Source organism: Xiphias gladius, chromosome 24 (assembly GCF_016859285.1).
Source record: "Xiphias gladius isolate SHS-SW01 ecotype Sanya breed wild chromosome 24, ASM1685928v1, whole genome shotgun sequence".
Lineage (NCBI taxonomy): Eukaryota > Metazoa > Chordata > Actinopteri > Istiophoriformes > Xiphiidae > Xiphias > Xiphias gladius.
Genome location: NC_053423.1, coordinates 25206644 through 25221087, shown reverse-complemented (window position 1 = coordinate 25221087; position 14444 = coordinate 25206644). Strand labels below are relative to the sequence as shown.

Sequence of the window (14444 nt, the reverse complement as noted above, 5' to 3'; positions counted from 1 at the left end):
AGACTGACGAAAAATATAAAGACCCACAGTGTAGTGATGAGGTGAGGAGCAGCGGTTTCCCGCCCGCTGGTTCACCTGCTGCAGAGAAACAGCTTCATTGTTATTCAGCACACGCGCACACACACACACGGACACACACACCTGCAGTGAGTGTCAGGTGTGCGTTGTCTGACCTTTAAAGTGCGGGGGATAGTGTGTGTTACCAGCATTTTCGGTGGCGTAGCAAAAAAGTCAAACTTGACAAGGTCTCTCCTTTTTCTTCACTTGCCACACACACACACACACACATCTCTCTCATTTTCATTTCCAACATTTCTCTCTCTCCCTTAATCCGTGTCTGTCATTTCTCTCTCTCTCTCCTTCATCTCGCTGTCATTTCCTTTCTCTCTCGCCCTCCTCGTCGCTCGCTCCCTTCCCCTCTCTCTGCTCGTACACTCTGTCACTGGTGTCTGGTTTCATGTGAATACCAATGGATCTTGTGGAGAACGACTGGGCGAGAGAGCAGTGGAGAACGAGAGAGAGAGAGAGAGAGAGCATGCTAATAGGGTCGAAGTTGCTGGAGCTTGACTTCAGTGTTCGGAGCGTCAGCCTCGGCCTTAAAGCAACAGCTCACTTTGAAAAGGACGTGTGTCAGGATTTAATCATGTATGAATTTTTGTATGGGTCTCGGTTCAGTAATAATACTACGTCCTGTGTAGTAAAACAGAAAGATTTGTCGTGGCAACACCTGCATTGTCTGAGCAGCTGAATTGAAACTATTGATCCAGTCGATGGAGACCAGCTGTTTTCATTACACACTGTCCTCACCAGAGAAACAACAGCATCTGTTGTTGGTTCAAACGACCTGAGTTTACCTGACATTTGACTTCTTTTTGACTGACTGACACAAGTAGCACTTGAAAAGATGACTTGTTGTCACACGTAGATACTCTGCACCTGAATGCCTCTCGTGTAGACACGGTACAAGCCGTTCATCTACACCGGCTTCTTACAGGGCACCATTGTTTGCTGATGTGGGCCTACCTGAACCCAGGTGGGTCCAACCCGTCTCCTGCGGTGTCCCTTCACTCGAGCTGGGTTGGGGAAGCCAGGCTCTGCGTCCTTTAGTGCGTCCAGTGACCACTGATCACAGCTCAGTGGTCACTGATCACAGCTCAGTGGTCACTGACATTCAGTCTCGGGGGGGGTCATGATGTCTTATTAATCATCTGATGGAGCAATGATCGACTGTAGATTTTGACCCGCATAGCTTCAACTGAAAGTGCATCATTACAGGATCTTTTTCCAGTATGAACAGGAGAAATTATTCACTTGAGTAAAACATCAGACATCTGACTAATTTAGGACAGACATGAAAAACTGGGAAGGTTGGGACGGAGCTGGTTGGGTCCATGGATTTGGATAATAGGACATCATGTCATCAGCAGATGGCGTTTGCCAGTTGTCATGTTTTGTAGATGTCTGATTTTCCTATTTTTTTTTTTTTTTTTCGTCTGAGCACCATAAAGACTTCTCGTCCATGTTTATTCTTGACCCTGGAAACAGCAGTTGACGAATCAGTTTCACCTCGAGATCCATTCTGGAGCTTCTGGAGCTTTCGATAAGCATCAGATGACCTTCATCATTAGATGACATGTCACTCTCTTTTCTTATGCCTCTGTGCCGGCGACAGCCGTGGCCAGAGACGTGATGTTTCCAGGTTGTCCATCCATATGTACGGACGGAGATATCTCAGGAACTCCTTAAGGGAAATTCTTTAACCCGGCACGACGTCCACTTGGACTGAAAGATTAACTGATTAGATATTGGTGGTCAAAGGTCAAAGGTCAAGGTCACTGTGACCTCACAAAACACGTGTTTGGCCATAACTCAAGAATTCATGTGCTAATTATGATGAAGTACAGTTGATACCTTTTATTACATTTCTTCAAACTCTTCACGGTAAATATTATATGAGTCTGGCGAATACACACAACTACGAGGCAGTAATTGTAGTTTCAGGGTTATAATTGTCTCCTCACATCACAGCAGTACAAAACCAATAAAAACAAAATGACAAGAGCCCGTTTCATTTTGGCAGATATGGTGAATCGGGGGCATTTTCCCACTTTCATTAACCAGTCACACAAGTCCGTTTGTAATTTTGTCCATTAATTTTGGAATAGATCAGTGTAATGTTACTGAAGCATTTGTTTGGCTTCTTACTGAATCCTGTTACAATGGTTCAGTTTAATTAATTTAATTACATTTCTCAAGACAGGAAGGAGTTCTTTATTGTTTTCAGTTGAATCAAAGAAAGAAGAAAGAGGAGAGGAGGAAAATAAGGAGCTTGAACGAGCGACGGAGAGATGGAGGGAAGTACAAAGTAATGTAAGGCAGAAAGATCAAGGGGAAGAAGACAAAGGTTGAGAAAGCACTGAAGGAAAGGCAGAGAGAGGGAGTTTAAGAAAACTGCAAGTTTTAGACTGACGGGAAACGGAAAACAATCTCACCCCGAAGATTTCACCCTCCATCCCAGAAACTTTTGCATTAGAGGCTGACAATCGAGAGAGAAACTTTCAGACTGGCAGAGGAGAGAAAGAAACAAACAGAGAGAGAGAGAGAGGGCATTTCCATGTCGGGCTGTAATTAGCATAATATTTTTCTCTGTGTGTCTCCATCATCCTATTTATAACTGTCAGAGTGAAGGACGGAGATGAAAGAGTGGAAATAACGAACATGAAATTGTCTCTGTTAAACACAGGGGTGTGTGTGTGTGTGTGTGTTAATTCTGACTGGACGTGTAATGACTACTTGCTCTATTTCAACAGTATTTTGCATAAAAGACAAATTTGTTCCATGGTGTCTTGTATCAAAGCGAAGCCTCAGAGGCCTCGAGGCGACGCTGGCTTTGAGGTTAGAGACGGTTTCCAGTTCGAGTCCCGGACCAGCAGCGAACGGGGAATAAAACCCCCGGACAGCCAACAGCGCAGGGCATTAAATTAGCTTTTTGTTTCCGGGGGTATTTTTGGCCCTTTGAACGGGATTTTCGGGGACATGCTGCTCCTTCTGAGCAATTTAACTGAACTATGAAATAATAACATGTCCTTAAAGTGATACTCTAACCAAATATTCATCCTTTAGCATCAAAAACTCAACCTCTTAAAGCTTTGAAGGTGGCTGCTGACAGCAGGTAGTTTGGATTCAAGTAGTGACCAGTTTTCACAGCTGAAGTAAAGTCTGAAAATGTCCATAGACAGTGAACAACAGACCCGTGCAGTAAAACCCACTTCAGTATGTTTCAAACTCAGATTTGCCTGTATTGAGCTCTTCCCATATAATTCCAAAAAATTTGGACAATACTGTACAGAACAATATGATCCTCCATCTGGATCTGGTGTCTGTGCCACCCTGATGAATCTAAGTCCAGTACTCCCTCACTTTTAGCTCTGGTTTGGTCTCCACCAGCTCGTGAAGGAAAGATCTGGCTGTTCAGCTGCTAAATGCTCCACCGTGTTCACCAGCTGGTCTCTGACTGGGTCTGTCTGCTGTTTGCTGTTGAGCAGGTAGTGGATTTTTACAGCTGTTTCTCTGAAAACAGTGAGACTGAACCAGACAGGAAATGTTCCACAATACCAAAACTAGAAGCTAAACGAGGCTAAAAACCTGCGTAGAGCTGCAGAGAAATGGCAGTTTTCTGTGGGTACATCACTATGAGTGACATCTGTCACAGTCACAAGCAAGTTGGCAGTACAGAGGTTGGCAGTCCAGTTACTATCTAAAGGGCCAGGGTTAAACTGGTACAAAAAAACATTTGTAAAAAGCAGAAAAAGCAGGAACGGTAGCTTCTGCTTTACCTGAATGAAGAAAATTTGAAGTGAAAACTTGTAAAATCATCCCAGAAACTCAGGAGACATTTTCCTCCACCTGTCAGCTGTGTGAAACCCTGTGTAAAATGCTCTGTGAGTGTCAGCAGGTAAATCAACCTGTCAGCCTCGGGTCTGTGCGGCTGCCAGGTGAGAGTATGTCGCTGTGAATGCGAAGCAGGACGGCGGAAATGAAAAACGCTCCACTGGTGCTCAATCAAGCCTCCCGGATAAAACAGAGGCTAACACAAACAACAGTGACCTGAAAGTCACAGCCGTCATCTCTTAAAGCATTCAGTCACACGGACGAACTGCAGCAATGACTCAGCACTGACTGCAGCCTCCAGCGATGTCTGAAAAACACACAACTGTGAGTTCAGCGAACAGAAGCGATACAAATGCAGAATCAAAAAACAAGTGGAAGAGTTTCCAGTTATGGTCTGAAAGACTGAGACTCAGCCGCAGCTTCTCTAACGGCCACAAGATTTTGCTTCTGTCAAAACTATGGACTACATTCAAGTGAAAGTCTTTGTGTGAAGTCAGTGCAATTCGTGGCGAATTTCAAATGATTGTTAAAGTGGGAAGATGTAGAGGCTCACAGAGGAGGTGCTGAAGGTTCCTGCTGCAGTAAGTAACAAAGAAGGCGGTAAAAGAAATATTAATATTAATTAAAAAAAACATTAATACAACCATAACTTTCAACTTCAGCATGAAACATAATAGCTTAGATGTACATGTGGGGTCCAAAAGTCTGAGACCATTTTTCCATGAATGGGGAAGCGGGCTACTATAAAATACACTGTTAAAAATATAAAGTAAAGACACAACAAACTGTTTTTATAAAGTGGTTTCCACTGTAAAACGATCGATTCTTTTACTAAAATCTGGCTGCACACGAGCAGCGTTTGTGTATCAACGTATTGATCTCCGCAGTATTGATCTGCCTATTTCTGCTGAGCTCCGTGTGTGTGTGTGTGTGTGTGGTTGAACACACTGATGAGTCATTGTATCTGAGAGGCTTTGATGTTATTTCTGGACCTGCTGAGGTGAACGCTGCCAAACAATAAACTCTCTTTCATCTCTCGTTCATCCATCCCTCCTTCCTCCTCCTCCTCTCATCCCCCCATCCCTTTGCCATCCTCCCCCCCGCCCTTCCTTCCTCTTCTCTCTCTCAAATCCAATCAGTTTCTTCTTCTTTCTTCCTTCTCTTCTCAGATGGCACCTCCTCTGTCTCCTCCCCTCCTCTTTCTCTCCTCCATCATCCTCTTCTTCTCACCTGTGAACCACCTCTTTCCCATTAAGTCCAATCCTCGTCTCTGTCTCCCCCTTTCTTTCTTCCCTCACCTTCCTCTCACCTGTCCTCTCTCTATTTTTCCTCCTTCCCTTAAGGAAAATGTCTGCTCGTCCAGCTAAAGATGCCTCTGCCACACCACAGTGCCACTTATCATAGTCATCATTAAAATCAGTCTTTGCTCCTGTTGGCACCATGACAACATGTCATGGTGCGTTGGTCTTGTAGTTTGATAGATTTAGGTTATTATATTTAATATATTGTTTAATTCACTGTTTGTTACATATTCTGATATTTTTTTAATTTATTGTATTTTGGATTGTTTCTTTGATTGTTTAAACCTGCCGTTTAAGGTGCCACTTCAGTTTGCTCTGGGAAGTGAGAAATCTTTTGTACGATTCTCATTTTATTTTTGATTTTACATTTGCATTTATTATGTTCTAATCTTGTAACATATCCATTCTAATTGCTCTAGCCAGGATTTCAGGAGTTCAAATGGAGTGGATTTTTAATATTTTTTTCATTCAGTTATTTTATTTTCTAATATGGCTGTATGGCCTATAAGTCACCGTCATAGTTACTTTTATTGTATATAAATTTCCAGAGGAAGTGCATTAAAGAGGAAAACCAAAAGATTCTTTAAAAATCAGGACAATGAAAAATCTGTTGATTATTCCTCTTCCTCTGATTTTCTTTTCATCAAATCTATTTGTGTTTAACATACATAGATATATATATATGTATATATATGTGTATATACATATATATATATACACACATATACATGCACATACATACATACATACATACATATATATATATATATATATATATTCAAAAGTAGTAATTTGGCTTATTTCCAAATTAAGCAGACGAGGCTGACAAACAATTACGTGGTAATTCTGATGGAGCGCAGTTGGAAATCAGGTGACATAGTAGAAAGAGAGACAGTCCACTTTAGGAGGAGGTCGGGGTGGATGGATGGGTCGATGAAACACAGGAGACAAATGTTCGTTTCCTAATTAAATCCGGCGGAAACCAAGTCAACATTGTTGGATTCTTCCATGACCGTTCCTTAAGCTTAGGAGTCTGTTTATTATTGTAACCATGACAACAAAGGTCCGGTACAACTGCCACTGTAGGGACGCTATTTCCGGAGACACTCTAATGGGTCGTAACAGAGGGTAGGGACAAATGACCTGAATGGTTGTTCAGGTTGGAGGACTTGTGTTTTAAACACTTCTTCACACTGCCAGGAACACAATACCGGTGGAGAAATGTTTGTATTCACTTTTATGGGCCTAAAAGTAGTCAAATTTAAATATATATATAATCTAATTACTGGAATCTGCCTATAAAATAACGGTTATGTGCAGGTTTTAAACTGTAGAGTGTAATCTCCCTCGACGTTGTTAAAATCATCAAATTTGGAGAGACAATCCGGGGTGACCTCAGTGTCCTCAGCGGTAACTGTGGCCCCGATCGGGACAAAGACTATATGCAGACGAATGATATCACATGACATCTTCCGCCTAAAAAGGTGAAGTAACTCCCTTTTTTTTAATCCTCCTCCCGTGTCTTCCAGGTGTTCGTCGTCTTCCGGAGACGGACCAGCGCGCCAGCGCTAACGTCCACTACACCCTGCTGATCGCCTGCGTGCTGGTGGCTTTCTTCCTGGGCGCCATCTTGTCTGGCTTCCTGGTGTCGTGTTACTGCAGCCGCAGTGCCGCACACCGGGCGAAGAGGCTGGGCAAAGACCCTGAGGCGTCGCTGCCCCACGCGCTGTCGCTGCGATCCCTCGCCAAGCTCAACGGACTGCTGGACGGACAGCCCAAGGTGGGTGATGGTTTGGACAGGGACAACGTACGAAGAGGCGATGAATAAACTGATCTCTGATTGGGTGAAAGAGAAGCTTTTATGTTGCGCTGCTGCAAAACCAGAGACACTCATTAAGTAAAAGAAAATGTTGGTACGTGATGGAAAGAATGAAGGAAAAAAAGTTATTTAGCAGAAACTGTTGCTGCCACACTGCAACTGCGCCTGGATACCCAACCTCGCAAACCTCTTCTAGCACTGAATTGGTTTTACGTTGCACGCTCTCATTTTCTTTGAGTGTGAAAACCTCAGATATTCATTTCTGAGCCGTGAGATGGCGTCTAAAACGAGCCACTCTGGTAAACCATTAGACCACTCCGCAGCACCACTGCTACGTTTGACAGTTTTTGCTTATTTGTTCAAATTTGAAATCGTAACAGGCCTATGAAAATACAGATTGGACTAGTTCTTTTAATACAGAAAATGCAAAATGAGTAAATATGCACAACAAACATCTTTCAGCTACCACTGTGCGATCAAACCTTTATCACACAAGTTTTTGCAGGTTGTAACTCATTAACTACAGATCACCTGCAATTTGTATCAGAGTAGACTAAGAGATTTTATATTTCTTACTTCCCATCCGGACAGCTGTTGCTTTCAGTTTATTTCACTTTCCTGTGAAAATGGCTTTGGATAGAGAAGTAAGGTACTTTATTAACCCAAAGGGAAATTGCACCGTTGCAGCAGCAAAGTCACAGAGAACGAAACAAATGTGGGGGGAGAGAAACAAAATACAGTAACAATACAAAATAACAAGAGAATAGCAACTGAAAGTAAGACCTTCATCCGTAACTCTAGTACGTTCTGAATATACAGCACAGTTTAGAATGATAGTGCCAGTAATGTTCTGTACATTAGTGGTTATTTTTGTATCTGTTCTTTATTGAACAGCGCAGAACAAGAATATCAGCAGATACCCCTGACAAACAGGGAGGATTCAGTCAGTCCTCACTTGCTCCACTGTTAGTACGAGCATTCAGAGAAACGTTTTACAAAAGCAACAAAAACTAACAAAGACACATCTGTTTTCCCTGGTTTGCCAAACACTTAAAGAAGAGGTGTAGTGTTGATTTTACTGGATTTCAGATTTACAACATGAACAGAACGAATTAATCTCTTTATATTAACGTACATATGAATTTTTTTGCTGAATATAGGTCACTTTTTTTGCCATTTTGTTACGTTGTCATCAAAAGTACAGATTCATTTTTCCTCTGGATGATGTTGAAAATCTAAGAAAATAAACACATAAGCTCTGCTATATTTTGCACACGTTTGCAGCAGGTTTAGCAGCTCCTCGGCCTGTTCAAAGAACATGCAGCGACATAATCAGCTGAATTTTGAGCAGCAGTGTTAATATTCATCTTCACCTCCTCCCCCCTCACCCGGGGGGGAGACGTAATAAGTTAATAGCTTCACGTCAGTCTGTTTTTCAGCCATTACAAGCCTCTGTTTCATTATGAACTCCATCCTTTTCCAAGTATCCTTGAGCAAGAAACCGAATCTCTGAGCTTCCTGCTGACCTCTGACCTGTTCACTGAAATGTATATTTGTATGAGTCCCTTACACTGTGTGGACTATGATAACTGAAACCCGTGAAGACACTTCTCCCCACAGCTCAGGTCATTTTGTTCTTAAAAGACAAATCCTAGTTGTTCTGTATCGATGTATTAATTCCCTCTCTTCCACCCTGAATTTATCCTCCTCGGAGCGGGGAAGATCAGCGGTCTGACTCCTCTTCTTTTGTATTGTCTTCCTCCAGGAGGACAAACTGGATGTGTCCACTCCGAAGATGTACAGCTCATTCATCCCCAACGGCCGGGCCGAGTCACATCTCCACACTCCCGGACATCAGGGCCTGCAGCTGGGAGACCCCGAGCTCAGCCTCTCCCAGGTAGGACGGCTGATGATGGTTTGCAGCCTGGATTGGGTCATGATAAAATACTGTTAAAATAATTAAAAACAAATATATTTCCATATCGACCTTGGGTAACTAAATAATTTTAAACATTTTAGACAAGTGCTTCTTGTCTTATTCTTTTGTGCTAAGTACTGAGCTGGACTCAGAACATGGTTAGCCTAGCTTAGCATAACGGCCGAGAGCAAGGGGAACCTGCTAACTTAGCTCCATCAAAAGTGTAGTCTGGCCAGAGTCTCTAGCCATGCTAGCAGCCTGGTGAGGCTTTACTTAGGCACGTCAGTGCTTTTAAGCTAAATGCCAACATGCTAATGTTAAACAGCTAACGTTAACCTTGTTCACCATCTTAGTCCATCCAACAATTGTTGAGATATTTAACTCGAAACTACAAATGTGAACCTCATGGTGGCGCTAGAGGGAAAGTCAGAGGATCACCAAAGTCAGAAGGAATTTGAAAACACAAATGCTCACTCAGAAAGCAAGAGAATTAATATTGAACTATTCTTTTATGGTGTTATATAAACAGAGGAGGAGTTTGGTTTGAAGGGCGCTACTCCACATTCCTCCTATTTGGTTTGTGCTTTGATAGTTACATGGAAAATGCAAATCAGAAGACAACTGCAGCAGTCTTCGGCTAGCTATCAGATGGTTTGACCTTCTCAAGGCAACACTACGAAAGGAATTTGAGGTCTGGCAATGAACGTAAAAGACGTTAGGTATCTGTTCTGTTAAGTTCTGAAATGATTATGCAGTGTATTGATTGATGGAAAATTATCAACAAATATTGGTTAATTGCTAATATCAACATTAGTTTTTGCAGCTTCTTAAATGTGAGGTTTTGCTGTTTTTCTCTGTTTTAGACTGTTGGTTGGTCAAAACCAGACATTTGAAGACGTCATGTTGGGCTCTGGGAAATTGTGATGAGCATTTTTCTATTTTGTGACATCTCACAGACCAAATAATTGATCAATTAATCACATTGTTAGTTGCAGCCTTAGTGCTAATGTAGTCTGTATTCCCCAGTAATTAGCATTTTGGTGGTGAAAACTGAAAGTGATAAATGAATCACAATGCTCAAAGGTGATTGTAGATGTATATTAACTGATACAAACTGCAGTTTTCCTCATGGGTATCATTCAGATTCAGCTTCTAGTTTTGGCCTCTATTAAAAGATGGTTCGTACTTCCTGTAGTGCTTTTAGACTGAGCATGAAACGTGAGTCATGATGACTTCTTTAAACTGACATCAAAAATGTTTGAAAACCATGGGTCTAACCTCTGTTCAGTCCCTGTCACAGGGTGATGGAGAGCTGTCCGGCCTGCCCACGCCAGACTCCACTCCGGAGCTCCCCATCAAGAACATGAAGGCCCTGCGGCACCATCAGTACGAGAAAAACCAGAATTGCAATAACGCCAAGGACCCAAAATCTGGGCCAAGCTGCTCTGGCTCTAGTCCTGGTTTCATGGCCGTCGTCGGCAACTCTTTGACCCAGCAGGTCTTTCCCTACTCTCATCACCACAGCAACAGTCTCAGCAACGGAGCAGCCCACGGAGCAGGCACTTCTTCGACTTCACTGCACCTCCCCGAGGAGATGAAGATCTCAAATGATGAGCGAGCAGCAGCAGCAGGAGGCGGGGGAGTCCCCCATCATCACCACTCCCAGCAGTCCCTCCCCCAGACCGTGGTGGATGTGTCAGCGCTGGACGAGCTGCTCAAACACATCCACGAGGTCAGCGCATCGGGGACCGGAGGAATCAAGGTCCTCACCTCCACCTCCTCGTCCTCACTGTTTCCCGGGCCATCCTCGTCCTCCTCTGGAAGTCATCATCATCATCACCATCATCAGCACAGTCACCATGGTCAGACGCGCACCCACCACTACAACCCCAGTCATCACCATCACCACAACAACAGCAGCAGCAGCGGAAGCGGTCACCATCACCAGCAGCAGATCCCCGAGACTGAATCAGCTTCGTATTACAGCACCTCCACGCTACCTAGGGACAGCCTTCCCAAACGCCTGGACGCACCTCCTCAAAACTCCACCTCATCCTTCGCAACCTCCTCCTCTTCTTCCTCTTCATCCTCCAACAATCCCACCTCCTCCACCTCCATCCCTTCCTCCTCCTCTTCATCCTCCTCGACTCCGCTCCAACAGCAGGTGATTCCAGAGAGACCCGGAGGAAGCGGTGTCTCTGTGACACGCCACCACTCCCAGCGCCACTCCCTAATCAAGATGGGTAGTGGGGGCGGCGCGGTGCCTCGCCACCACAGCTTCAACCAACGGGGGACACAGCATGCACACTTTCTAGCCAGGATGAACACCAACAGCAGCAGCAACGGACCCCCGGGCGCAAACGGGGGGGCTAATGCAAACACCAGTATCAACAGCGAGAGCCAGCGGCCGTCGATCGCCAGCACCTGCCTGACACGGCAGCACAGTTACAGTGAAGGACCGCATGTGCAGCGGGCGGCAATCGTCCGGAGAACAGCGTCACTCAAACCCCAAGTCCCACCAAAACCCTTGTTCCTGCCAAATACAGCAACATCACCGGTAGCAGAGGCAGGAAAGTACAACTACTGAGACTATAGGAGTGGCGCCACTCCAGCGTGGCTGCTACAGTCCTCACTAAGTAAAGCATCCCAAAATGCCTGCAGGGCTTGTGAGAAATGACAAAATGAGAGCATTGATGGGACGGGGAGATATGAAAGAGACCTAAGAACTTTTTGACCCCATCACTCCTCATTATGAGCCTTTAGTTGAGGTCATTTTCCTGCTGCTGAGAGGATGACGACTGCGGCCTCTCTTAGTCATGACCGCTGCATTGTAGCTGCTTTGCACACACAGGAGAGCCCTGAACAGAGCCCTACAGACAGACACTCTGAAGATCAACAAATAATCAGGATCTGTGACTCATTTCTTCGGGCGGTCGCGGCCACTGGTGCCGACTTTCCCCTCATGACAGACTGCGGATCAAAACCGGCTCAGACGAGTCTGAGAAACATTCCAAAAGCAGGGCAAAAAATGTTAACGATTCAAAAGGAGTCCCAAAGGCTCGAGGTGGCCTGTAAAATTCTTGATGAATGCAGTTTTCTTGCGAACGCTTTGATCTGATGTCCCCGGTTGTTGCACGTTGGCACAAGGCCCAGATTTCATTTGCAAAGATTCAAAAAAGCAGGGAATCGGACTGTTGCACACCTGATGTGACCTGAATCTGGGACCACTGGGACATTTCTTCAGGACTTGGAATCAAACAAAAGTCAGTCGAAAAAACCGCCAGAGGGTAATTTCCTTCTTTGCTTGGGAAGTCTGTTTGTCCCTCTGAATCTGAGAAATTTAAATTGAAAGGAGGGTTCACTCACCTTTCTGTGAAAAAAAACAAAAGGAGGAAACAAAGCTGCAAGGAGGTCTTTGTTTTCATGTCCGACACTTCAAGTTGACGGGACGTTCGAGAGATGGAGATTTTTGTATACCAACACATCAGCAACACTTCAAGGAAAGTGAGAAGAAAAAGAGTTACAATTCATGAACTGTGGAATCAAATCGAAATGTCAAAATCGAGCAGCCACTACTGACAGAGCTATCTCTTTCCAGCCTGACAGTATATACGCACCAGAGGAATCTTCTTTTTTATACCACATTGGTATCTGACAAACAAACAAAGCATTAATGGAGCCCAGTAGGTGAACGAAGGGGGATTTCTGCTAAATGGTTCCCTCAAATTACTAATTCATGCACTAAGTGCACTTAACACACCTTCAATTTAGTCATTTGCATGGTAAAATTACCTAATTGATTCCTGAATTAATAATTGCCCTTAAATGACTTAATTTGCCCCCTTCAGAACCTCAAGTGCTGAATTTTTATGAACTGGCTGACATCTCCAGGATCTATAAAAATTGTTTAAAAGGATGTCAAAGACAAAATCAAACTGTATTAAATCCAAGAGGTCTGTTGTTAATTTCAGGGTATTTTTTAAGTATTTTGATGGAACTGTTTATAAAAAAATCCTCTCGTTGCCTACTGAGCTCTTTAGTTTGCACAGGATTTTGTTATTAACGGCTTGCAGTAGTGCAACAGGTGAGCCTGCCCAAACTGAAACGACAGCTCACAGAATGAAAAGTATAATAAAGTTTGGCCTTTTTCTTAAAATGTCAGGTCACTCATATTAAAAGAAGACACAGTTTCACACTCACCTCCGCTGCAGTGGTTTTCCCATGGGGTGCCTTGAGAAAGGGCAAAAAGAAGTCCGGGGTCGTTCATTTCCATTGGTTTTACTTGACATTTTACCAAATGAAATAATTTCAGTAATTACAATTTTATATTGCATTTTCAAGCATGTCAAAAAGAAAAAATAAACAATCAATCAAACACCAAAGCTGCCACAGTACAAAGACTAAGAGTCTAGTAGAATGTAGTCTGGCTTTGGAACCCATCTTTAGTTTAACATGTTAATGTGCTAACATTTGTTAATAAGCACTAACCTACAACTGTGCAGGTCGGGAGTGTCAGTTTTACAGGTATTCAGTAAACCAAAGCCAATTTATTGGACAAATTAAAAACTTGACCTGCTGATGGCGCTACAGGAAAGGTTAAGGGATTACTAAATTATGTCTGTACCAGATACTGCGACAATTCATCCAGTAGTGGTAGAGAACAATTAGTCAGTTAATAGATCTGCAGAAAATTCATCAGCAACTGTTTTGAAAATGGATTAATCATTGCAGTCATATAATAATAAAATGCCAACAATTAGCTTGTTCCCGCTCCTCCGGTGTGAGGATTTTGTTTCTCTCTGTTTTATAATTGCAAGCTGAGTATTTTGGGATTTTGGACTGTGGATTGGACAAAAAAAAAAAAAAAAAAAACATTTGAGGATGTCAACTTTTAGTAGACCAACAATTAATTGATTAATCTGTCCTTGATTTTCTTGCTTAACAAATATTGAAAATAATGATTACTTGCAGCCATAGTTCAGACATTTCATTCTGGGTCAACTGACATTACCTTCCCTGTAGTTAAAAACTACCTCTATGATGACCTTCGTACAAGCAAAGTTGTTTATTGGGGGGTGGTATACATTTAGTTTAAAATGCATCGTTCATGCTACTTCGTTAGAACAAATATCGGTAGGGATGAAAACAAATCACTCTACCTGGATGCCGTGGTTTAAAATCGTTTGAGGACCACTGCTCTAGTGGCACCAAGCCAAGCAGATAGTTTTGGTTTCAGTTGGCCACGGTTTCAGATATTTGTGTCTCAAACCTCTCTCTGATTCAGTGGAGGCCAACGGACTTTGGTTTGTCAGCGTTTAAAAAAAAAACTGGACATTTAAAAAAAAATCTAGGGCAACTGTCTCTTTCAAGAAACAATGTCCCAGATAGACCAGATAATTCACAGAAAACACTGGAGGCAGTTTCTAGAGGGACTATTTCTTCAGTACTACGTCGTCAGAGTAAACACTGATGACAGAGTCGTCAATAGATTACTTTTATGGGGACTGTGTCTCTC

The 14444-nt window shown here is 43.2% G+C and overlaps 1 protein-coding gene across 4 annotated transcripts in view; it reads left to right on the top strand.

Moving 5' to 3' along the window:
- LOC120786599 (semaphorin-6D-like) overlaps positions 1 to 13795 on the top strand; it is a 163937-nt gene extending 150142 nt beyond the window's left edge. For 3 of the 4 annotated variants that reach the window (XM_040122119.1, XM_040122118.1, XM_040122117.1), the window contains 3 exons: positions 6722 to 6972; positions 8777 to 8908; positions 10218 to 13795. In XM_040122119.1, the coding sequence (XP_039978053.1) occupies positions 6722 to 6972; positions 8777 to 8908; positions 10218 to 11516 (1682 nt within the window). In that variant the 3' untranslated portion in view covers positions 11517 to 13795. The remainder of the gene's footprint in view (positions 1 to 6721; positions 6973 to 8776; positions 8909 to 10217) is intronic. The other variant, XM_040122120.1, reaches the window with a different exon arrangement.
- Positions 13796 to 14444: the final 649 nt, after the last annotated feature.